Below are 23,146 nucleotides of genomic sequence, written 5' to 3'. Positions count from 1 at the left end.
TAGAGATGGGGTTTCGCTATGTTGCCCAGGCTGGGCTTGAACTTGTGGGCTCAAGCAATCCTCCCGCCTTGGCCTCCCAAATGTCTGGAACTACAGGTGCGCTGCCACCATGCCTGGCTAATTAAAAAAAAAATCTTTTTTGTCAAGACGGGGTGTTGCTACGCTTCCCAGGCTGATCTCGAACTCCTGGCCTCAATCGATCCTCCTACCTCAGCCCCCAAAGTGCTGAGATTACAGGCATGAGCCGCCACTCCCAGCCCCACATTTTAATTTTGAAAGCATTTTTAGGTTTACAGAAAAACTGAATAGCAAGTACACAGTTCCCTCAGACCCCTTTTCTCCTTCCCCACTATCCCCCCATTGTTGACATCTGGTTATGAATCAATATTGACACACTGTTCTTACGAGGCTTCACGTTTTCAGTCCACAGCTGACAAGGCTTCATGCTTTTGGTTGTGCAACTCTATGAGTATGACAATCACATCATGTCATATGTCCACCATTATAGTGTCATACAGGATAGTTTCACTGCCCTAAAAGGCTGGTTTTGTTTTTTCTTAAGCGTTTGACTTACGCACTCCCAGGATGTTGCAAAATCATGCCCAAAGTCCCATGAGCCCTCGTCCGGCGTGAATCCCTCCTCCCAGCCCCCATCTTGGCATTGAGTGACTGCAGGAGGTTGAGCCTGGTACATGACTGTCACCCTAGCTGCAGCTACCGCCTTCAAGCCACTAAGCTGGGTGCTTGGCTACACAGGTGCAGGCTGACTGGCCAGATTGTGGTGTCCCTAGTTCTCTCTTGTTGATGTCAGGGGATTGTCCAAAGTGCATGGCCGCCTGCTGACGTGGCAGTTCTTCTGATGATGCGGGTTGGGTTTTTTCCTGCCTTTTTTGTGTCATAAATAATGCCATGCTGAACATCCTTGTTCGTAGAAGGTTGTGTACATTTTGGAAACATGGCTTCCTGGAAGCAGACTGTGTGGTCCGAGTATGTGTTCCATGTTTAAGGTTTCAAGAACTCAGCCCAGTTCACCCTCCACCCCAACATTTATGTGGGTCCATTGGCTCATTTCACCCTCATGACCCTATGAGACAGGCACTATGTTACCATTTCTGTTTGTAGGTGGGGAAGCCGCGGCTCAGAGAGGTAAAGTCACTGACTCAGGGTCACACAGCTCCATGGGCACAAAACTGGACCCTGTGCCTCTATACACGGGGTCACTGGGGATCTGAGGAAGCCTGGTGTTTGCTGATGGACCTGCTATCTCTTTGGGATGCTACCTCTATCCTCTCCCCCAAGATGGATGCTCAGCCCGTGCTGTCTTTGCATCTCTGAGCTCATATCTGTCTCTTAGGTGACATGTGCAGGGCACAGAGGAGCCAGGCAGGCCCCTCCAGTGGCTTCTCACTCCAGCTGCCCACTCAGAGTAGCCTTCCCCCAGCTCCCAGGGATTTTTTCTGTCCTCCTCCATTCCATAGTGACACAAGCTTTGCCCCATCACAAGGTGTCCCCAGTCCAGGGCATGCTTGCCTTCCCTGTGCTTTTTCCAAGATTGCTGGTTGGGCTGGTGTCTAGGGCCCAGCACTGCCCATTTTTTCAAGCTTGGAATTAAAGGGCATTGAGTTGAAAGTCAAGAGGAGTGGGACAGCTATGGTCTGGGCATTCATGGCTTCCTGTGCAAAGGGCCTGGGACAGGCAGGCCCAGTCTCCCATGGCCTCAACTTGTCCAGGGCTCTGGTTGTAAAAGGTGAGCCACTCACCCTCGTGGCCCTAAGAGCATCCCTGAGGGGGTGGAGAGTCCAAGGTGCTGGTGGGGGTCTTGGACCAGGGTAGACCTGAGCCTCTCTTTTGTACAGGGCAGGGACCAAGGCCCAGAGAGAGCAAGAGACTTCCTCAGGGTCACACAGCTACACTATGGAGGAAATGGGACTAGAATCCTGGTCTTCTGACTCCTGAATCACTGCTCTGTTCATCATGCCTGGCCCCTGGCTCCCTTGCTCTCCCCCCTCCACCCCCTCTCCTCCCTTCTTAGTCCCCATCCTTCTCATCCTTCCTTCGTGTACCCTCTCCTTTCCCCCGCCTCCCTCTGCCATGCCTCTCTCTCCTTTCCTCTGCCTCTCCTTCCTCCCACTCTTCTCTTCTTCCTCTGTCTGCCTGCTGGATGACAGGCCCTCAGTTGTCCTGGGACACCATCCTCGCCTTCCAAGACAACATTTCCATCCAATTCAGAGAGAGTGACCCCAACAAGCACACCAAGGAATTGGTGCTGGGGCGGGAGCAGGGTGGCAGGAGCCTTGAGCAGGAGACTTCCAGAGCTGAGAGTGGCCAGCCCCACCCAAGGGTTCTAGAGATCCCTGGGCTGAATCTTGAAAGCAGAAGGTTAGGGAGGGTGCTCTGGGCAGATGACTCCGAGTGAGCAAAGGCTTGGGGTCTTTCCCGATGCAAGTCCTGGGTCTGTCTTCCTGTCCATATGGAGGCTCACCCCTGCCCCGTGCTGTGAGCCTCTGATGAGAGGGGTTTACCACATGCCCTGGTGTCCTGAGGTTCCACTGATCTGTCCTCGGACCCAGTACCCCCAAGGCCTGTCCCCGCCTGGGCTCCGTCCTGCCCAGGTCCCTTCCTGTGGCTACAGGCCCTGTGTCCTCCACCCCGCCCCGCCCCAGCTGGTGAGGTGGAGCCCAGCCTTCCAGCTGGTATAGTCAGGCCTATTCTGAGCCATGGATGAGGACTTATTCCACGTTTTCTGAGCATATCAAACTCATTCATTAAGCGGGAATGGCTGTTTTGGGATGTAAACAATTATAATTTTTTAAAAATGTACACTCAGAGGTGGTGAGGCTGGAAGTGGGAACTTGCAGGCAGCCCCTCGCCTGGGAAGGATGTGCAGGGAGACTCGAACATCTGGGAGAACCCGGGGCTCAGGCTGGCTGAACCACTCACTTCTTGGGTGGCTCTTGTGAAAGGGTCTTCCCTATTTTGGCCTCTGTTTCCCCTAAATAAGAGCAGCAACTGACATTTAGTCAGTGCTTACCACACGCCCAGGCACTGTCCTAAGAGCTTTGGGTATTTTAGGAAGCCATGGAGTAGATGCTAGTATCCCATTTTACAGATGAGAAAATTGAGGCTCCGAGGAGAGAAAGAACTTGCCCCAGTGTGGGGTGGACTAAGTGCTCTCTGGAGAATCTTCTCACCTCAATCTTCAGAGATTGTTAGTCTGTTCTTAGAGGGGAGATCGAGATGGCCAAGTGAGGACTCCAGCATGTGGTCTGGACCCACTGTTCAGAGACGAAGCGTGACACTACTAGCCCTGACAATGATGTGGCTGCTGATGGAGATAGCTGCCAATATTTGCCAAGCTTTCGTTCTCTGCCAGGCAGGACATAAGTGCTTTGCACGGGCTATTCCATTTCATCTCCATGACCCTGTGTGGTGGGCTATGCCCATTTCACGGATGAGTGAGTGGAGTCTCAGAGAATTAAGCTGAGTTACCTACGGCCATGGGGCAGGAAGGGGAGGAGCCCACTTTTGGACCAAGAGCTCCTGTCTTTAACACCCATGGCGACATCAGTAAATAGAATTAGTCATCGCACCTTTTCCTGCGGTTGTTGCCTCGACAAGACTGAGTGCTCAGCACAGGGTCAGGCACGTGGGGAGTACTCAGGAAATGCCGGCTCTTGCTGGGCTTTCTTTGGGTCACAGATAGTAGCTTCAAGGGAGACAGTGTATGGCGCCTGCTTGGCCAGGCTCAGCAAGGGGAGTGCAAATGTGGCGGGGGTGCTGGAGGGCAGCAGCTGGCACTGGGTCTGGTCCTGGTTTCTGCCTGGCTAACTGTGCGACCTCAGGCAGGTCACTCTAGGACCCGCCTTTGCTCCTGTGGTCATACCGTGCGACTCGTCCAGCGGAGGTACTTGGCTGCCTCTGTTCCGCAGCTTGGGCCATCTGCCCTGGGGACACTCGTTTCAGTATCAAACCAGCCAGACGGGGGAGGAGACACTCCATTTTACAGAGAAGCAGACAGAAGCTCAGAGGGCTGATGTCTCCTGCTTGAGAGCCTACAGTCAGGTTGAGACTCTCTTTGGACCAGTTTCCAGTTCTTTTCTTATCTCCTACCACACTTAAGATGTCTCTTTGGTCTGTCCCCATCAAGTAGTTTGGGCGACCTCCCTCACAGTCTCCCTTCCTCTTGTCAGTTCCCAATGCATGTTGGCATATATAAGGTTCTGACAAGTGCTGCAAGAAAGCAACCCATTTTTCTGAGTGGAGTTTGATGTTGTCCCAACTGGTTTGCCCACAGAGCCTTCTTTTCCCAGACCACTTGCTCACAATCCCCAGAACACGGGGAGTGGTCTGTGTACTGTCTTCTCAGTTGTTAGGGCTTGAGCAGTGATTCATGCTGGATTACAAATAACTCAGCAGCTGTGTATAGATAGCACATTGACCATTGACCAGGCCTTAAGGGAGTTCTAACTGTGTAGATGGACAAGACCCCTAGAAGAGATGGGCCACACTCTCCTAAGCCAATCAAGTAGAGCAATGTGTCCAGGTGTGGGGGGCTGCGAGGCACCTGGGGGCTGCAGGGCCAGGCAGGAGCTGTAAGAAGTGGGAAGGACTTTGAAGCTCTGGCCTCCAAGAATAAGGTCCCCTGTTCCATGTGCCCAACAATAGATTTTGCTGGGTGTCCCTGGGCAGAAAGCCATACCTACCTGGATGGGGTTTGCTCACAGTGTTTCTCTTTCTGATTTATTTGCCTTTTTATTGTTATTTTTTGAGTTGGGGTCCCACTCTGTCATCTAGGCTGGTAAAGAAGGCTCTGTAGGCAAATCAGTTGGGGGTCTCTCCAAGTTGTCCAGACTAGTCTTGAACCCCTGGGCTCAGGAAACCCTCTCACCTCCGCCTCCCAAAGTGCTGAGATTACAAGTGTGAGCCACTGTGCCTGGTCTCATTTGTCATTTTGAAGGGGGCAAATCTCAGAGTGGGATGATAAACAGAGTGGACGTTTATTGAGAAGACCCCGTGCTAAGCTTTCTTCCCATATGACCTCACTGACTCTTCTAGGGGGTGGATTCTGTTCATCTTCCCCATTTTACAGAAGAGGTGACCCCTTCCCCAGTATCACACAGCTTTAAGTGGTAGGACTTGAACCCAGGCAGCCTGCCTCAGGAACACTGCCTTTGCCTGCGGCAGCCACAGCCTTGCAGACTTATCTCTGCTCCACAAGCGGCCTCCCTCCTCACAGGCTTCCCAGATTGTAAACCTCTGTGTGAGGACGTGCGAACCAGATGCACCAGCCTTATAAATAAGTCACATAATGTCGAGTAATTCAGCAACAGCACAGCTATTGTTGGAAGAAGAAATAACTTGGTTATTAATAAATGCAGGAAGCCACAGTAATTGATAGCAATTGAACTCACAGTGCGTGAGGAAAACAGCTATGTTATTTTTATTTTCTCTCTCTCTGTACTGGCACAAAGGGAAATTCCTGCCTTTGCAGTTGAATTTGAGCATCTCAGAATCTGTGGTTCCATTATGTTCCCTGGCTTATTCCTTTTTTTTCTTTCTTTCTCTTGTTTATTTGTTTGTTTGCTCTATTCAAATTCCAGCTTGCCTCTTATGGGGGGATTCACCTTGGGCAAGTGACTCAGATGAGGCCATTTATCTGGGGTCACCTGGTTAGGTGAGGGTTCCTTCTGTTAGACCAGTATTTTCTACACTTGTCTCATGGGACATCAGACCTGCAGGAATCTTTTTGACAGCATTCTGAAGCCAAATAAGTCTGAACAGAACTTCTGCTTCTTAGAGATTCATAAGTTGCATTTTAAAGACTCTGAGAAGCCCTGCAGTTAAGAAACCTATGTAACCAAGTATTGACTGAATTGAGGTCATATAAAATTTATTTTTTCCCAGTCATATTGGTGACCACTCCCTAGACCAGAAGCACCTTTGGGGAGCTCTGATCCTGGCTCTGTGGCCACTCTGCCCTGCTCCCTTCTGTCACCCAGAGAGTTACTGCCTCAACCTGTCCTTGGTAGCATACTGACCGGAGCCCAGCCTCACCCTAGACATGCAGGTGGCTTCTGAGAACCAGACAAAGAGGCCAAGAAGGAGCAATGTGCCAAGACGTTGGCTCCTCTCCAGAGAGCCTTCTCTTGGCTTCCACACCTGAAGAAAAGACCAAACCAAACCTTGTTGACAGGGCTGTGCTTGATATCTCCCACCTGTGAGGCTTTCTCAGCCTCAGCATGGACGGGGGTGCAGATGCTGAGACAAGCGTTCAAGGTCAGGACATTTATGTGGGAGGGGATCCCAGGAAGCACCCAGGGAACTGAGGAAGGAGTGTGGGGTAGGCAGGCAGGCAGGCAACGTGGACCACCTGCCATGGAAACCTTTCTCACCAGCAACCAGAAAATGATTAGCAACAAACTCCGGTGCCAGAAGTGATCACTGCGCTGGGCTTTGGAGTCATTCTGGGCAGTCTCTTTGCCGGCTGCTGGGTTGTAAGAAAAGCCCCTGGAGAGGGTGTGTGATCCCCTCTGGAGTGGGCCAGAGCAAGGAGAAATCCAAAACCCATCTCCCCGATGTTCCTTCTAAGGGAACTCCTATCCTTTATCTCCGTGCCCATCTCTCTTCCCTCTTCTCTCTGCCTCTCCCTCCGTTTATTTTTTCTCTTGTCTTTTATCCCACCATTCCCTGCAGTAGTGGTTTTCCTCTGATGTAGAAGGCTGTCTCTAAGAGCTGATGGTCCTAATGGCTGGTTCCTTGAGGGAAGGGGGAACTCATAGCTTCTCTTTTCCAAATCTTAGGAAAGGGAAAAAAAGATGGGTGGGTTGGGGGGTTGAAGGAAAGCTGGCCCTGTTCATTCACGTGTTGCTTCATTCTTCCATTGAATCAATCACTTCCTGGTATCAGCTCTCGTCCAGGAGGAGCGGACACAACAGTGGCCATGCAGGCCACGTCTATTCGTGCAGGGAAGGAGGGCAGAACAGCAGGGCAGCCACTGCATAGAACCCATCAGCCTCACCAGGGGAGAAAGCTCATCCTCTCCCACTTGGACAAGACACTTCACCTCACTGAGTCTGTTCCCTGCTTGTGCCTTATCTCAGAGGGTTTTGATGGCAGTAGATGAGATGTGAAGCCCTTAGCATTAAGCACACAGGCTGTGCTGGGTGCCTGATGGCTGTCCTTGTGAGTTCAGTGATGGCTTTGTGGGAAGAAAGAGCCATCCATGTGCAAGAATGTCCTTGGACATGGGAAACCCCAGCCTCTGACTGCTGCGATGTCCCTGGCTTTGGGTTAGGTTGGGGCCAGGTGCTAACCCCACATGACTACCTTTCAGTGGAGAACAAGTGACCTCGATCACCTCAGGTCCTGGGGTGTGACTCATAGCCAGCATGGACCGGCCCAGGACTGTTCCGATGGCCTCTTTGTAAAGCAGTAAATTGTGCTGCAGGGGAGTCTGGGCAGTCTCCAAGATGGGGTGATTCTTTTGGGGGTGAAGGCTACCTTCCTTGGTGGTGGGGAAGTAGAGCAGAGAATTGAAATCAGCCAAGCATCTTCTTGGGGCCAGACATTCTGGTGGACATTTCACACATCACCATCTCACCTGGTCCTTCCACCCTTTGAAAAGATGTTGGGGTTTCATGATTCTATTTTGCAGATGAGGAGACTGAGTCTCAATTAGGCTGAGCCACTGCATGAAAGACGAGCAGCTGGGAACAACAGGAAGGGGAGATGAACCTAGATCTCATTTGGTCCAACACCCATGTTAGTGTCTGGTTCCCTTTTTCCCTGCCTCCAGTGCCAACTCAGTGTTTCTGGCCTCCCTTGGGAAGACTTTGGCCACTGCTTGTGTCTGAGCAAAGACAGAGGAATCCATGGGGTGGGATTTTGTGTGCCAGCCAGTCTTTGGGTAGCCAAGAATAGAAGATGCATTTTCCTTACACAGCTTCCTGGATGCCCACTTGGATTTCACCAGCAGGATGCATCTCAGCTGTGCCTGAAAACACACACCTCCTCTTAAGTCAGGCAGGATTTAAAGAGTCCAGCCAGAGTCTGTTTAGCCTTTTCAGAAATATCGAGTGCTGGTTTCCTTCATGACTTCTCCCAGGTCATCGAGGTCAGGAAGGTCACTGCAACTGGGCATGTGTGAGACTGTTTTGAAGAGCAGCCATGGAGGGTGGTGGGGCAGGAGGAACCAGGACATCTCCCACCTAGAAAGTCCTCTTCTAGTCAGTTCACTGTCTTCATTTTATTTTTATGTTTTAGAGACAGGGTCTTGCTCTGTGGCCCAGGCTGGAGTGCAGTGGCGCGATCATAACTGTAACCTCGAGCTCTTGAGCTCAAGCAATCCTCCCGCCTCAGGCTCCCAAGTAGCTGGGACTACAGGCACATGCCACAACAGTTGACTATAAATTTTTTTTTTGTAGAGACGAAGTCTTGCTATGTTGCCCAGGCTGGTCCCCAACTCCTGACTTCCAATGCTCCTTCCTCCTTGGTCTCCCAGAGCGCTGGAATTACAGGCATGAGCTGCTTACTCTTGGCCTTTCTTCCCTTTGAATCCCCATCACAGAAAGAAGAAAGTTTCATTTGGTGTGAATAACCTTTAATGCCTCCTCATACTTGCTAATCTCCCTTTTCTAACAGAGAGATAGTAGACTTCAGGATCATAGGTAACAGTATTTAATTAGCATCTAAGGGCATTTGGGGGCTCATATTGTATTTATTTCTACTATCTATTTGTGACAGGTGATAATGAATTCTCATTTAAGGTAGCGTGTTAGCATTTCCTTTCACAATGTATTTATTTAAGTGAAAAAGAAAAGTGAGTCTATTTAAGAGGAGAGTCCAAAGGATATGGTAAATTCCTTACAGAGAGTATTTGAAGGACTGATTCTGGTGAAGGTGCAGTTCTACTTTGTAGCAGTTTGTTTTCTGGTGACTTATCTGAGTCTGTTTTCTTGTCTATACAGTGGGAATGATAATAGTACTTTTAGGTCTCTTGTGATGATTTAATAATAACAATACATAATTATAACTAATAAATACTGACCTTTTTCCATGGGTCACGCTTGGAACTCAAACTCAGGCTCTGTAACCTCAAAAGCTATGAACTGAACAAAGATACCACGTTGAATGAAATTAGGTCAATAAATCAAAACTGCTATCATTATCACCATCTCCATATCACCATCATAATCACCACCATCATCATTATCACCAATATCATCATCACTGCCGTCACCATCACAGTCACTGTCACCATCATCATCACCATCATCATTTTATCATCGTCACCATCAACATCACTATCATCACCACACCATCATCACCATCACCATCGTCATTATTATCACCAACATCACTACCATCATTATCATTATCACTGTCAGCAAATGTTGGTATCCAATCGCCACCATCACCGTCATCACCATCATCACCACTAACATTACCTTCATCACCACCATCATTATCATTACCATCAACACCGTCTTCTCTATCACTTTTGAAAGTGGCAGGAATTTTTTTCTTAGCCATGTCACCACCCTAAATCTCAGTTTCGTCGTCTGTAGAATGGGGATAATCTATAAGATGAGAATAACAGAAGGATGCTTTTGTGATGGTGAGTGCTGAGTAACTGGCACACTCAAAAACTGTGGCTGTTTGTGATACCCTTGGTACTGGGCTAGAGTTCCTCCTCCTTGGGTAGTGTGGAAGATGTCTTCTTGAAGAATTGGGTCCTCACAATCTTTTTCTAATGGATTGAGAAATCTTTGTTGGCAGTTGTGATTCTTATTTCATAGAAGGAAACACATTTAAAGGAAAATAAGAGAGAGAAGAAAATTTCTTGTTTTTAAAAATTTTATTTTTAAATTGATAATGACAATTGTGCATGTTTATGGGATACATAGTGATGTTACTATATATATGTAAATATATAATGTATAGTGATCAGATCAAGATAATTAGCATATCCATCATCTCAACCATTAATCATTTTTTTGTGGTGGAAAGATTCAATAGTCTCCTTGTAGCTATTTTAAATAAATATATATTTTTTTTCAAAAAAAAGTATATAGTATGTTATATATTATATAGTCATCCTACAGTGGTATAGGACACTAGAACTTATTCCTTTTATCTAGCAGTAATTTTATATCCTTTAGCAAATCTCTATCCCCCCACCCCTTATCCTCCTGGCCTCTAGTGTGCTCTGTTTTACTTTTTACTTCTAGAAAAGATCAACTTTTTTAGCTTCCTCATACGAGTGAGATCATGCAGAGTTTGCCTTTCTGTGCCTGGCTTATTTCCCTTAGGATAATGTCCTCCAGGTCTATCCATGTTGCCGCAAATGACAGGATTTCAATCTTTTCTAGGGCTGAATAATAGTCTACTGTGTCTCTGTGCCACATTTTTTTTTACATCCATTCACCTATGGTTGGACACCTGGGTTGATTCCATATCTTGGCTATTGTGAATAGTGCTGCAATAAACACGGGGGGTGCAGATTTTCTTCTTTTGGATAAATGCCCAGCAGTGGAATTGCTAGATCATAGGGCACTGGTACTTATAGTTTTTCAGGCACCTCTATATTGTTCTCCATAGTGGTCGTACTAGCTTGCATTCCTACTAACAGTGTCTAGGAGTTCACTTTTTTCCTCATCCTCCCTGGCAGCTGTTATTTTTTTTTACTTTTTGGTAATAGCCATCATAACTGGGGTGAGATGATACCTCACTGTGTTTTTGATTTGCATTTTCCTAGTGATTTCTGATGGTGAGCATTTTTTTACTTATTTGTTGGAAAAAATGTGTTAAGGATGGCACTGTTATTTGTTTTAATACATTATTTGTATTTGAATTGCAAAATTAGTACTCAATCACTGTAGAAAATTTAGAAAAAACCCAAATCTCCTTACCCACTGTGATTGCTACTATTTGACTATATTCCCCTTATTATTATTTTTTTTGTAGTAGTTTAGAATGATTCACACCATTGATATCATACTGTGGTATAGTTTCCTAGTCTGCTTTTCACTTAGTATTCGGTCGTAAGTATTGTCCATGGTGTTCAAAGTCTTTGTTGCTAATTTTAAAGGGCCTTATGATAGTCCACAGCATGACTTCCCATTGCTTCTCCAACCCATCTGTTCCTTTCCCATCTCATTACATTCCAGCCACACTGGCCACCTTGGCAATTTTTAACACCCCATGGTCATTTGTGCCGCAGGGCTTTTGCACTGTCTCCCCCTCCAAGTCTAAAACATTTCTCTGGTTCTCTGCACGGCCAGTTCCTTCTCACTTTTCATAGCTCAGTGTGAATATCACGTCTACAGGAAGAGCCCACTCTGACCCTCCATAGATAGATATCCAACAATTCCCTCAGACTCTTTGGATTTCAACATCCTGTTTTAGTTTCTTCTTGGTGGAGGGCAGAGTAGGGGGGTTTGTAATCTTATTACCTGAAGTTATCTTATGTATTTGTTTATTAGTTCTCTGTCTCACTCCCTTAATGGTCTATATGTTTCATGAGGACAGGCACTTTGTCTGTCTTGTTCATTGACTTCCCGGTGGCTGACACAGTATCTGTCACATAATGTCACTCTGTGAATACATACCAAATAAGTGGATGGCTGGCCAGATGGTTGGCTGTGTGGCTGAGTGGGGAGTTAAACGCGTAATTTGGTGGGTGCTGGGGGATAGTGGAGGGGTGGATGGATGGATAAATGGACACATGGACTGATATACCATTCTTTTATGAACTATTCCCCATGGTATTTTTATGTGCTTCCTTGCAAATGGCAAAAAAGTAGGATAAACAAGTATCTTGGGAGGCCCAAGCCCTCCTTAGGGGCCCCTCCCCTAGGAGGCCAGGCCTGGGCAATTGTCCAGGTTCCCCAGTAAGGCTGGTCCTCCTGGGCACCCGTCTACCCCATGCCCAGGACTTGAGGTCACAACTCTGCTTTGTCCCTTGCACAGTGGGCCGGAAGCAGTTCATGCAGTTTGAGTGGGCGAACCACGCAGCTGAGGCTCTGGGCTGTGAGTACGAGGAGCTGAATATGGCCACCTTCAAGCACCACCTGCGGCAGATCATCGAGCAGGTGACCTCGGGGCGCAGCCGACGGGGCCTCAAGGATGAGGAGACCAGCTCAGGTACTGCTTGCTGCTTCTTTGGCCGGGCTGGGTTCCCTGTGGGCCAACCCCTGGGTGTACCAGCATTTTCTGCTTCTTCATTGGGGATGCACGCAGGCCCCTGCGGGTGCAAGGGAAGCCACCGTGGGCAAAAATGGTCCTGTACTTTGGTAGGGGACACCGTGGGCAGGGTCAAGTGCATTTCCATTGGATTTCATGTTTGTTGAGCCCCTGCTAAGTAGAGGAGACAGATCAGACCTTCCTTTATGAGGGATAACAATGGGGCCGGGATGACTAGCATAGGGTGGGGGATGGTAGGAGGTGAGAGCGGAGGGTTTGTAAACTGGGGTTTTTATCCTCAGAATGATGGCAACCTGTGGAGAGGCTGCAGGCAGAAGAGAGGGAGCCATGATTTGACTCATTCTTTCAGAAGCTCAACCTGGATCAGGGTTGGGAGTGAGTGGCAGGAAACCCTCTGTGAACCTAGAAAGGTCACCAGATGGTGAGGATGGTGGTGACTGGGGATGTGACGGTGGAGACAGGCAAGGCAAACAGTTCCAGGGTCTAGTTCAAGTGGAGGTGGCAGCAGGGGCCTTACAGGGAAGGCAGGGGCCAAAGTGGCTGCTAGGATTTTGGTTGAACCAACACAGGGAGGAGCAGGTGGACTTTGTACCGCACGGCAAGGGCAGGCTCTTTGGGTCCCGAGCACTGGGGTGCTCTCCGTGAGATAGCAGAGCCTGGGTCGGTGAGTAGGGCTGTTGGGCTGTGGTCTTGGGGGTCCCTCTCATGGAACGCCCTTGGATCCCTGGGCCGCCTAAACTATCTGGGGACTTAGGTGTGCCAACCAATGTCGCTCGGACTCCACTGGCCTGCCAGGTCTCCTTTTGGGTCTGAGCTCTGGTGTGAACTGTGGTCTGCTTTGAAATTACCTCTCCTCTTTGACACACACACACACACACACACACACACACACACATATGCATGGACACATGTACACACACACACACACACACACTATACACATGCATACATATGCATAGACTCACGTACACACCACACACCCACGCACATACCCATGCACACACACTATACATGTGCATGGACACTTGCTACATGCACATACATGAAGGACACACACTACACAAATGCACACACACGCACACACAAGGAACATACACACCACACACATGCACACATGCATATGCCACACACATGCACATGCATGCGCATTACATGTGCGCGCATTCTATACACATGTGCAGATATGCATAGCATACGTGCTTGTGAACACATGTGCAAACATGCACTTAACACACATGTGAACAGACACACATCACACACATGCATGCATACAGACACACATGCACAGACACAAACATCATACACATACTCAAGGACATGCACGGACACATACATTACTGCTTTGTGAGTCTGAGTTAACCTCTCAGGCTGAGGTCTCGAGGGTAGACATTAGCAAGCAGGGGACCTTCGGGCTTAGGAGAGATACTGGGAGGCTGTGGGTTGCCTAGCAACAGCCCAGGGTGGAAGTGGCGGTAAGGAGGGGTGAGAGACTCTTTCGAGGCTGTGGTGGGCTGCCTGGAATGTACAAACAGAACTGTTTCTCCAGGCACCAGTGCATGCCGATATGGAAACCATGCTTCCAATTCTGTGGGTGGAACCCAAGATTAAGGGTCAGGATTTGGGATCTAATCCCCTACATGCCCTACTCTGTTCAATGTACCCTGATCAAGCCTGCCTATTTGAATAGGACACACTCGCACACGTGTGTGTGTGTGTGTGTGTGTGTGTGTGTGTGTGTGTGTGTGTTTAAGAAAATCGAGACCACAGTAAGCCTTTTTGCTCTTTGCTACATTCCAGGTAGGCACTTTTCCTGTCTCATTCAGTAGTCTTCATACCTGACTCTAAGCATTCCTTTATACAGACGGACTACAAATTATCTAACACATTTGCTATTGTTGGACATTCAAGTCATTTCAAAAAAGTGTTTTTGCCAACTTAATCAACAATTGGAAAAACTATGTCCCCAGAAATCTTTGTTTCTCTGACTATTTCATTAGAATAAAAGCCTAGGAGTGAAATTATTAAGTCCCAGTGTATGGACATTTTATGGTTTCTAGAATAAAATCGCCACATTTCCCTCCAGAAAGAGAGAACAACAAACATTTACTGAATGCCTGCTATATACCGGCACTTGAAGTGTAAACGCCAAAAATTCCAGAGACAGTGCCCAACTTCGGGGCACTCCCAGTCTCATGAGGGAGACACAGTTTAATAATGTAACTGCACTAGTAAAGATTCAGTGATGGTAAGTGCTATGGGAGCAGGATAGAACTGGGAACTGGCCTAGTGATGGTGGTGGTAGTCAATGAAGACTTCCTGGAGGAGGTGACCTTTGGGCTGAGCCCTGAGGGATGAGCAGGGGAGCACTTTGGAGAAGAGGAAGGACCCTAAGAGTCCTGAGAAGATATTTGGACTTTGTCCTAAGAACCTGGGGGCATCATTTCTGCAGTGGAGGGATGTGGGAAGTTTTCTACTTGAGCGGCCCCCTACTGCTGCTTGTCTGTGGCCCCAGGCAAGGTCCTGATTAGAGATGCAGCTCCTTTCCTCTTCCCAACTCCAGGGCTCAAGATGACGGGTGTGGAGTGTGTGGAAGGGATGGCCTCGGGCCTGTACCAAGAGCTCTTTGCCGCTGTGGTCTCACTCATCAACAGGTAAGGGGCCTCTACCTGAGTATAAAGTCATCCTCTCACTGGTTCACAAATGAGCTCCTGCCCTGGGTGGTTGAGCAGAGTGGTGTTTTGTTTTGTTGTTTTGAATCAGAATCTTACTCTGTTGCCCAGTGCAGTGGCGTGATCATGGCTCACCACAGCCTTGACCTCTTGGGCTCAGATGATCCTTCCACCTCAGCCTCCTGAATAGCTCGGACCAAAGCCATGCACCACCATGCCTTGCTAATTTATTTATTTATTTTTTGTAGATAGGGTCTCACTCGATTGCCCAGGTTGGTCTTGAACTCCTGGGTTCAAGCTAGTCTCTTGCCTTGGTCTCCCAAAGTGTTGGGATTACAGGCATGAGCCTCCCCGCCTGGGCACAGAGTGGTATTTTTTGAGCAGGTGAGACCATCTTTAAGGTGGACAGTGCTGGGTTTAAATTCCACCATGGTCACCCACTGGCTGTGTGACTTTGGCAAATCAGCTTACCTCTCTGACCTCCCTCTCCACGTCTGCACAATAGCTCTATCCCCCAGGGTCATTGGTGAGGATTTAGAAAAAAAAAAGAATTTAAATAACTCTTACAAAAATGCCAATAATAAAAGCTCATGACTTTTTGGCACCTGATAAGGCCCAGGGACTGCACTCTTTGATCACCTTGCCCTGTATCCTTTAATCCTCACTTCAACCCATTGTACAGAAGAAGAGACCGAGGCATGGAAGGTGGAGCTGTGAGCTCAGTATGCTGCACTCTCATCTCACACCTTCAAGTTTTCCCAAATAGCCCAGCATGTTGCTCTCGTCCATTTATTTTTCTAAATTTGCTTGCTGGGAATGGGGAGCGCCGTGGTAGAATTTCAGAGTGGGCCAAGATGTGCCTCTGGCACCAGGAGCCTCTGTTTTCCATCGTTATGAACAATACTCCAAGCCCATTCTTGGAAACCCTGTAAGCAGTTTCAGCAGGGCTAATCCCCAGCCTAGGCAGGCACTCCCCCTTCTGCTCTGTGAGAGCAGAAAGCATAATTAGGCTTCCGAAATCCTGTTAAAGGGATGAGTCTGGCGCGTAGCAACAGAGCGGTCGGGTTTCTCCAAGCCGTCGCGGACCGAATCAACTCCTGCTAACGCTGCTGAAGTAATTACCATCTGAGCCCACAGTTGCATTATCTAGAAACCAAGGGGATCATGTGGGCTTAGAGAAGGGAGGACTGGGGTTGGAAAATGAACTGCTGGCGGAGGAGGCTGCCTTAGCCAGCGATGGGCAGCTGCTCCGTGGTTTGGGTTCTCAGAGCCCGCATTGGTAACATGGGGTATTGACGGCAGCGGTACTTGCTACAGCTTGTGGACGCTCCCGGGAGGTGTCTGGCTTCCCAAGAATTAACCGGCTTAATCGTCCTGCGTGTGTCTGGGTGACTGCTCTTTGGAATCAATGGAAAAACTCAACAAGGCATGGAGAAGAACCGAGGTTCAAACTAAGAGCGTTCCAACGCTGGTTGCTGAGCATGCTAAGGGCAATGACAGCAGAGCACGGTCTCTGAACACTAACCACAGGGCCGACTTCACATGGGCAGCCACTGAGGCCTTATCACACTTAACCCTCACACAGCCTTCTGAACTATGTGCCATCATGAACCCTTTCACGGCCGAGACGGCGGAGGCTCAGAGGGGTTGGGCAACTCTCCCAAGACACACAGCCTCTCTGATGCAGAGTGAGGGTGGAAGTCCGTGTGTGACTGGCTCCCAAGTCTCTTAACTCCTGAATGCTGGTGTGGGTAATCCCTGCTCTGTCCACTCCGACAGAATCGTGAGGCGTCTCCAAGGGAGTGAGCACTTAAAAGGACTTTGTGAATAGTGACACTAGACAGAATTGTTTCTCTATTTCAATGTGTTACTGGGGAAAGAGAAGGAGGCCGTAGTCTAAACTTTGTAGCCCACTTGCTGGGCGATCTTGAGCTAGTCATTTCTCCCCTCTAGGCTGGTGGAAGGCACTTTCTACACCTTAATTCCTTCAGTGCTTATTGCAGCTCTTGGGATCAGTCTACTCGCTTCCCTCATCATTTAACTCATGCTCAGAGAGGCTAGGCAATTTGTCCAAGGTCACAGAGCCTGTAATGGTGAGCTTGGTTTTAAAAGCAGATTGACTGGATCTCCAGGCCCACTCCACATGCTGCCTCAGTTTCTCCACCGCTGTGTTGGGAGAGTGGGATGCTTACACCCGCGGGCTTTCCAATTCCATGCATCTCGGGACCTCTCTCCTCTGCTGGTAGGTCCTTCTCCTCCCACCATCTCTCCATGGCCTCCATCATGGTGGTGGACCCTCCGGGCTTCCAGAACCCCCGGCACCAGGGCAAGGACCGGGCGGCCACATTTGAGGAGCTGTGCCACAATTACGCCCACGAGCGCTTGCAGCTGCTGTTCTACCAGCGAACCTTCGTTTCTACGCTAGAGCGGTACAGAGAGGTACGGCTGGGCTGTACGTGACACTCACCAGAGCTGGGGGGATGGTGTGTGGTCAGATAGGGAGAGGTAGTGTTCCTGTACCCCCATAGCTCCAGTGTGACCCTGTGAAGCTGGCGTACCGCAGAACAAAGCCCTTACCCCAGGCCTCCGCAGCCCAGTCTCCGAGGCCCACTGCCTCTGGAACCCTACGGTCCAGAGGCACTAGGGAACTGGGCTTCACAGGCCTCACTCCCAGGCTGACTCTTTTTGGGATGACTAGTTCCTTCTCTCTCACTCCACCTAAGCTAAAGCCTCCTGCAGGAGTCAGTCTGCATTTCCCCACAACTCGGAACATCCTTTGCGTGCCATGGGTGGGTGGAGACGGGGGACTACACACCCCTTTTACATACCTGGCCATCCTCACAAGGCTGAAGATGCCTGCACCCTATGACCCAGCTATTCCTCTCTGGGGGTACGCCCAGGGAAACTGTGTTTGTGAGCCAGGAAGCAAGTGCAGGCACGTTCCCGCCAACCCTTCTTTTCTCATTAGAAAAATATTATTTAAATTGACATTTACACAGAAAAGAGCATAAATTTGAAATGCACAGCTCAATGAATTTATCCAAATGGACATACCCGTGCACCCATCACCCAGGTGACAATGAGAACATTGTCAGTACCCCCAGATTTCCCCTTGAAGGTGATCACTTTGGCTCTAGCAAATACTAATGGCAAAATATTAGAAATGACCACATTGTTCATCAGTAGGATGGCAGGTATTGAAATTATGGTCATATCTTCATTGGAGCCCAGAGAGCAATTAAAAGCATCAACACGGGAGAATCTCAAACAAATGACACTGATGAAATCTGGTCCTAACCCTGTCACTTATCAGCTGTGTAGCCTTAGGAAAGTCACTCCCCCCTCCAACCTCAATTTCTTTACATGGAAAATAGAGATCATAATACTCTTGTACCAATTATTGCTTGCCACAGTACTGCTGCACAATAAACTGTCCCAAATATAGTGGCTTAGAAAGAATATTCAGTTATTGCTCACAAGTCTCCGGGTAGCCTGGGCAGCTCTTCTGGTCTTGGCTGGGAGAACTCTTGAGCATGTGGTCAGAAGTAGTTGGGTAGGAGGCTCTGATGGTCTTGGCTGAGCTCTCTCATGTGGTCTGGGGGTCAGCAGACCATGAGCTGACCTGAGCAGAACTTGGCTAGGATGATGTCATCTTGACTCCACGAATGTCTCATTCTCAGCAGTCTGGCCCAAGAAAGCTGGGCAGGGCCCCTAGAGAGCAAGGAGAAGCGGGCAGGGCACCTTGAGACCTAGACTCAGAGCTGGCATTGGGTCACTTCTGCTGTATTTGATCAGTCATAGCAAGTCCAAGGCTGAGCACGAGCTCAAGGGGAAGGGAATGTGCCTCTGCTTCTTGATGGAGATGCTGTGACGTCAGTCTGCAAAGACTGTGGCTGCAGGGAGGGGACGAGAACAGGAGGCTGTTTGTATGAGTGCTTTGACCACATGCTCTGAAGGGGCTGATTTGAGCATTTAATGAAATAGGAAAGAAAGTACCTTGTCTGCATTAGTTTGTCAATATATGGTGGCAGCTATGATATTTTCCCATATTTTACTTATTTCTGATGAACAAAGTAATACACATTTTTTATTAATACACTAAGTTGCATATATATAGAAGCTGAAGACACACCTTCCTTTAACCTCATCACCTAGAGGCAGTCACTGGTACTGTTTTCTGTGTCTTACCAGCCATTTTTTCCATATATGGTCTTTTCTACGGATTTTTGACCTTCCCATGTACATGATTTTGCTGTCTGCTATTTTTTCTCACAGTATTTCTTTATCCATCCATTTACAAACCTTAGTGAACATGCATTTCAGTGGTTATATCTAATAATGTCTTCACTCACCTGTGGACATATGGGTGGTTTCTAAGTTTAGGGCTTGATAAACAATACTGTAATGAAAGTCTTTGTACACTGCATTCCCTGGACATTTCTGGTTGCTTTTTGGTGGCAACTATTATTAACCATAGTTTATAACGATCAGAATTGCCATAGAATTCAATAATCCCACTTCTGGGCATAAACTCAAAATAAATGAAATAAAAAACACAGACTGGTATTTGTATACCTATGTGCCTGGCAGCATTATTTGCCATAGCCAAGAGGTGGAAGCATCCCCAGTGTGGATTGCAACTGACAGGTGAATAGACAAGCACACTGCGATATATACACACAAGGGAGTATCATTCAGCCCTAGAAAGGAAGAAGATCCTGACAAAATGATACAACATGATGAATCTAGAGGACGTTGCAACTGAGTGAAATAAGGCAGACACAGAAGCACAAATATTATTATTTCACTTATATAAGGTACTTAGAATAGTCAAAATCATAGGGACAGACAGGAGAATGGAGGCAGCCAGGGATGGAGGAGGAAATAGGGAGCTATTTTTTTATAGGTAGAGTTCCAGCTTGAAAGATGGAAACAGTCCTGGAGATAGATGGTGGCGATGGTTGCACAACAGTGTGAAAACACCACTGAACTGTACACTTGAATGTGGTTAAAGTGACTGATTTTATGCTATGTGTAGTTTACAATTAAAAAAGATTTTTTTGAAAAAGGCCAAGTGATGGAAGTCCTCACTTTTTATCCTTCTCCAGAAGTTTTCCTCTCTATTCAACTCCCAAAAGGGGCTAACTTCTAAATGCTGGGATTTTGCAGGAAGGTGTTCCTGTGCCGTTCAACCTCCCGGAGTCCTCCCCAGGAACCACCGTGGCTGTCTTGGATCAGAACCCCTCCCAGGTAACTTGGGGCCCAGCTAGCCAACGCCCTCAGGTGCCGCGTGGCCTTGCTATTGAAATGCCCATGGATTTTAGTCTTTAAACTATAAGATCTCAATGATGTCTGTACCTAGATTGTCAGAAACCTGAATGCCTTTGACTCACCCAGGTGCTACATGCGTTGGTTTGGGGGTGTGGCCTGGTCACTGGAGATTTAAGTTGTCCTCAAGTTGAGAACCACTGCTCTCCTTTACGTCCGAGTCTATGCCTTAGAATCGACTCACGCCTGGGAGCCGGTAGTCAGGGCAGAAGGGAGTTCACGGCCTGGATCCAAGGGCCTGTAGCCACTCTGGCTCATCTCCCTCCCCTCCCTTCTCCTCCCCGGTAGAGACTGGGGGACTCAGAGACAGGGAACGGTGTTGGGTCCAGGCCCCTGAACTCCCTCAGGGCCAGACAGGCTTTACTTGGGGGATACCCAAGTCTTTACCTCACACTTCCCATGCTGACCCCAGGTCTTCGCCTCTGCTCAACCGAGAACTGCCCTTGACCTTTTCACGCGACTTGTTGCTTTCTCCTTCACAATTTGGTGTGAAAGAACTTGACTGTGGAACCTGCCCACATGGGGCCAGTCTTGGTGCCCTCGGGCGTGCCACCTCACCTCTCTGAGCCTCAGGTTTCTCGTCTCTACAAAAGGGAATGACGCTTTCCCCAGGCTGGTTGTGAACACAAAGGGTGTGTGGCATGGTACTTGGCATGTAGGAGGTGTCCTGCACGTGGCTTCTCTCCTGCCATTGGACACCGTGGGCTGCTCTTTTCTTCTGTCCTTGTGTCCTGTTGACAAGCTTTCCCTCTACCCCAGTATGCAAGACCCATCCTTGCAAAGCCCTCCCCTGCATAAATCCTGCCAGGGTTAGCCGTGTGTGCGCATTGTCATCTCCCTAGCTCATCTCCCTCCCCTCCCTGCTTCCTCACTTGTACCTCTCCTTGGAAGGGGTAGCCCTGAAGGGACACTTCAGCAGTGTCAGTTGAGAAGGGCAGGGTAGTCCCCAGGGCCTATGGACTGTGGCTGCAAATAGCCACCTTCTGAGGACAGGCCGGCGATCGATTTCCCAGTACAGAAGGCCAAGGTGAAGGCCAGGATGACTGGGATTTAGTTCCAGCTCTGCCCTGTGACTCTCCATGAGACCCAAGATGTGTCCTTCCCCCTCCCTGGGGTGCAGATTTCCCTGGAAGGGTGACCAGCAAGATTTTTGCAGGCTTTTCCCACATGCAAAATTACAGCATCGACAGAGTGGTCTCTGAAGCTAGCAGCTAGATTTAAAATTCTGTGTCTGTGCTGTTGAATCAAGTTCATCTTTTTCTCTGAAATATTCTTTAAGTGCTTGTTGTTTTTCTCCCACCCTCAAGATTTTAGTTTAAAAAAAACACAAAGACTTCTAAGAGGAAGTGATGCAGATGGAATTGATCCTTTCAAGTTCGGTTGTGCACGAACCGACCAGCCGCCCGTGTATATCTAGAAGTGTGCAGTTTACAGGGGCTTCCCTTTGCTAAATCCCCCACCACAGCCCTCTGAGGAAGGTATTTTCAGTGTCCATTACACAGGGGGGGATACGAGGCTCAGAGAGGTGCAGCAAGCTGCCCAAGGTCACACAGAAGGAGAGAGCAGAGGCAGGATTTGGCAGGTTTGTAACCAAGAGGTTGTTACAGCTTTGTGGCATCAATACTGAGCATCTGGGGATGAATGGGAACATGGTTTGGGGCAGGCATGTTCTGAGTCCTGATGCCTGGGACTTGGATCTCCCCACTCCCCACTGGGGGACTGGCCTCTGATGGAGATCAGGGCTCCTCAGGGTATCCTGGGTCTCCCACCAGGTCCGCCTACCAGCTGGAGAGGGTGCGGAAGATGCCAGGGGACTGTTCTGGGTCTTGGATGAGGAGGTCCGGGTAGAGGGCTCCAGCGACAGCACGGTGCTCGAGCGTCTGTTTGCGGCCTTTGAGAAAAAAGGTACTGAGGCCGAAGGTAAGGGAGCAAGGGGGTGGGAGCAGAGTTCAACCTGGCTGTTGGAATCTGTCCTTGTCAGGTGCAGGGAAAGCCCTGACAAGGCCTGCAGAGAGGCTCTGAGTACAGAAATGTGTGTGCATGTGCCTGGGTGTGCTTTTGTTCACTTACGTGTTTGCTCATTCATGCATCCAACAGACACACTGAGTAGCTACGGGGTGCTGGGTGCTGCTCTGTGTAGCAGTGAGCCAGCCTGATGTGTCTCACATCCTCCTGGAGAAGAGACAGTAGACAAGCTCACAGGCAGACACACATGTGTACAGTGAGCCTGGGCCATGTGCACCAGGCAGATCTAAGTTCTCCAGAGAGCTGGGAGTACCACGCAGGACAAGGTTGGAGACGTTGCCTGGACTCAGACCGCAGAGGCCCTTACTGGCTGTGCAGAAACTTGGGTCTCAACCCTAGAGCAGCAAGAAGCCATGAAGGAGCCTAAGGAGCAGGAGGCATTCAGATTCATGTTCTGGAAAGTTCACCCAGTTTGCAGTGTGGAGACATGGTAGGAAGGCAGCCAGCCAGGTGAGGGAGGAGCTGGCCTGCTCCAGGGAGGGGGCACTTGGTGGCGGTTGAATTGGTGGGAGAGGAAGCTGGGAAACGAGATCTTGGGATTTGGCGTCCATCAGCCCCAAGTCCAAGTCCAGCTGTTTCGACTTTCCCATTTGACAGTTGAGCCAAACATCTCAGGGTCTTAGTGGCTGTACTCACACAATGGAGAAGGGAGTCACCCCGGACCCTCTCTCTTCAGAATTTCTGTGACAATGATTGGATGAGAAAAGGTGCAGGGCTTTGTCATCCACTGCAAAATGGTGCAAGTTGATGGATGAGGAGAGGATGCGGATGCAGATGGAGAACGTGATTCCATCATCAAAGGCGTTGAGGAGTGCGGTATTTCTCCCATGCAGGACAGCATACTCAGAGATTATGTCGATTATCTGGTAGGATCCTGGCATCCATTTGGAGATTAATATTCTTATACTCAAGATGAGGAG

The 23,146-nt window shown here is 48.9% G+C and overlaps 1 protein-coding gene across 1 annotated transcript in view; it reads left to right on the top strand.

Moving 5' to 3' along the window:
* MYO18B (myosin XVIIIB) overlaps window positions 1-23,146 on the top strand; it is a 253,741-nt gene that overhangs the window by 50,791 nt on the left and 179,804 nt on the right. Inside the window, exons 12-16 of the mRNA XM_008063601.1 lie at window positions 11,971-12,144; window positions 14,765-14,855; window positions 17,120-17,312; window positions 20,043-20,123; window positions 21,974-22,121. Of these exons, the coding sequence (XP_008061792.1) occupies window positions 11,971-12,144; window positions 14,765-14,855; window positions 17,120-17,312; window positions 20,043-20,123; window positions 21,974-22,121 (687 nt within the window). The remainder of the gene's footprint in view (window positions 1-11,970; window positions 12,145-14,764; window positions 14,856-17,119; window positions 17,313-20,042; window positions 20,124-21,973; window positions 22,122-23,146) is intronic.

Source organism: Carlito syrichta, unplaced genomic scaffold, assembly GCF_000164805.1.
Source record: "Carlito syrichta isolate Samal-C Ts95f unplaced genomic scaffold, Tarsius_syrichta-2.0.1 Scaffold306949, whole genome shotgun sequence".
NCBI lineage: Eukaryota > Metazoa > Chordata > Mammalia > Primates > Tarsiidae > Carlito > Carlito syrichta.
This window is presented reverse-complemented; position numbering and strand designations above follow the sequence as displayed.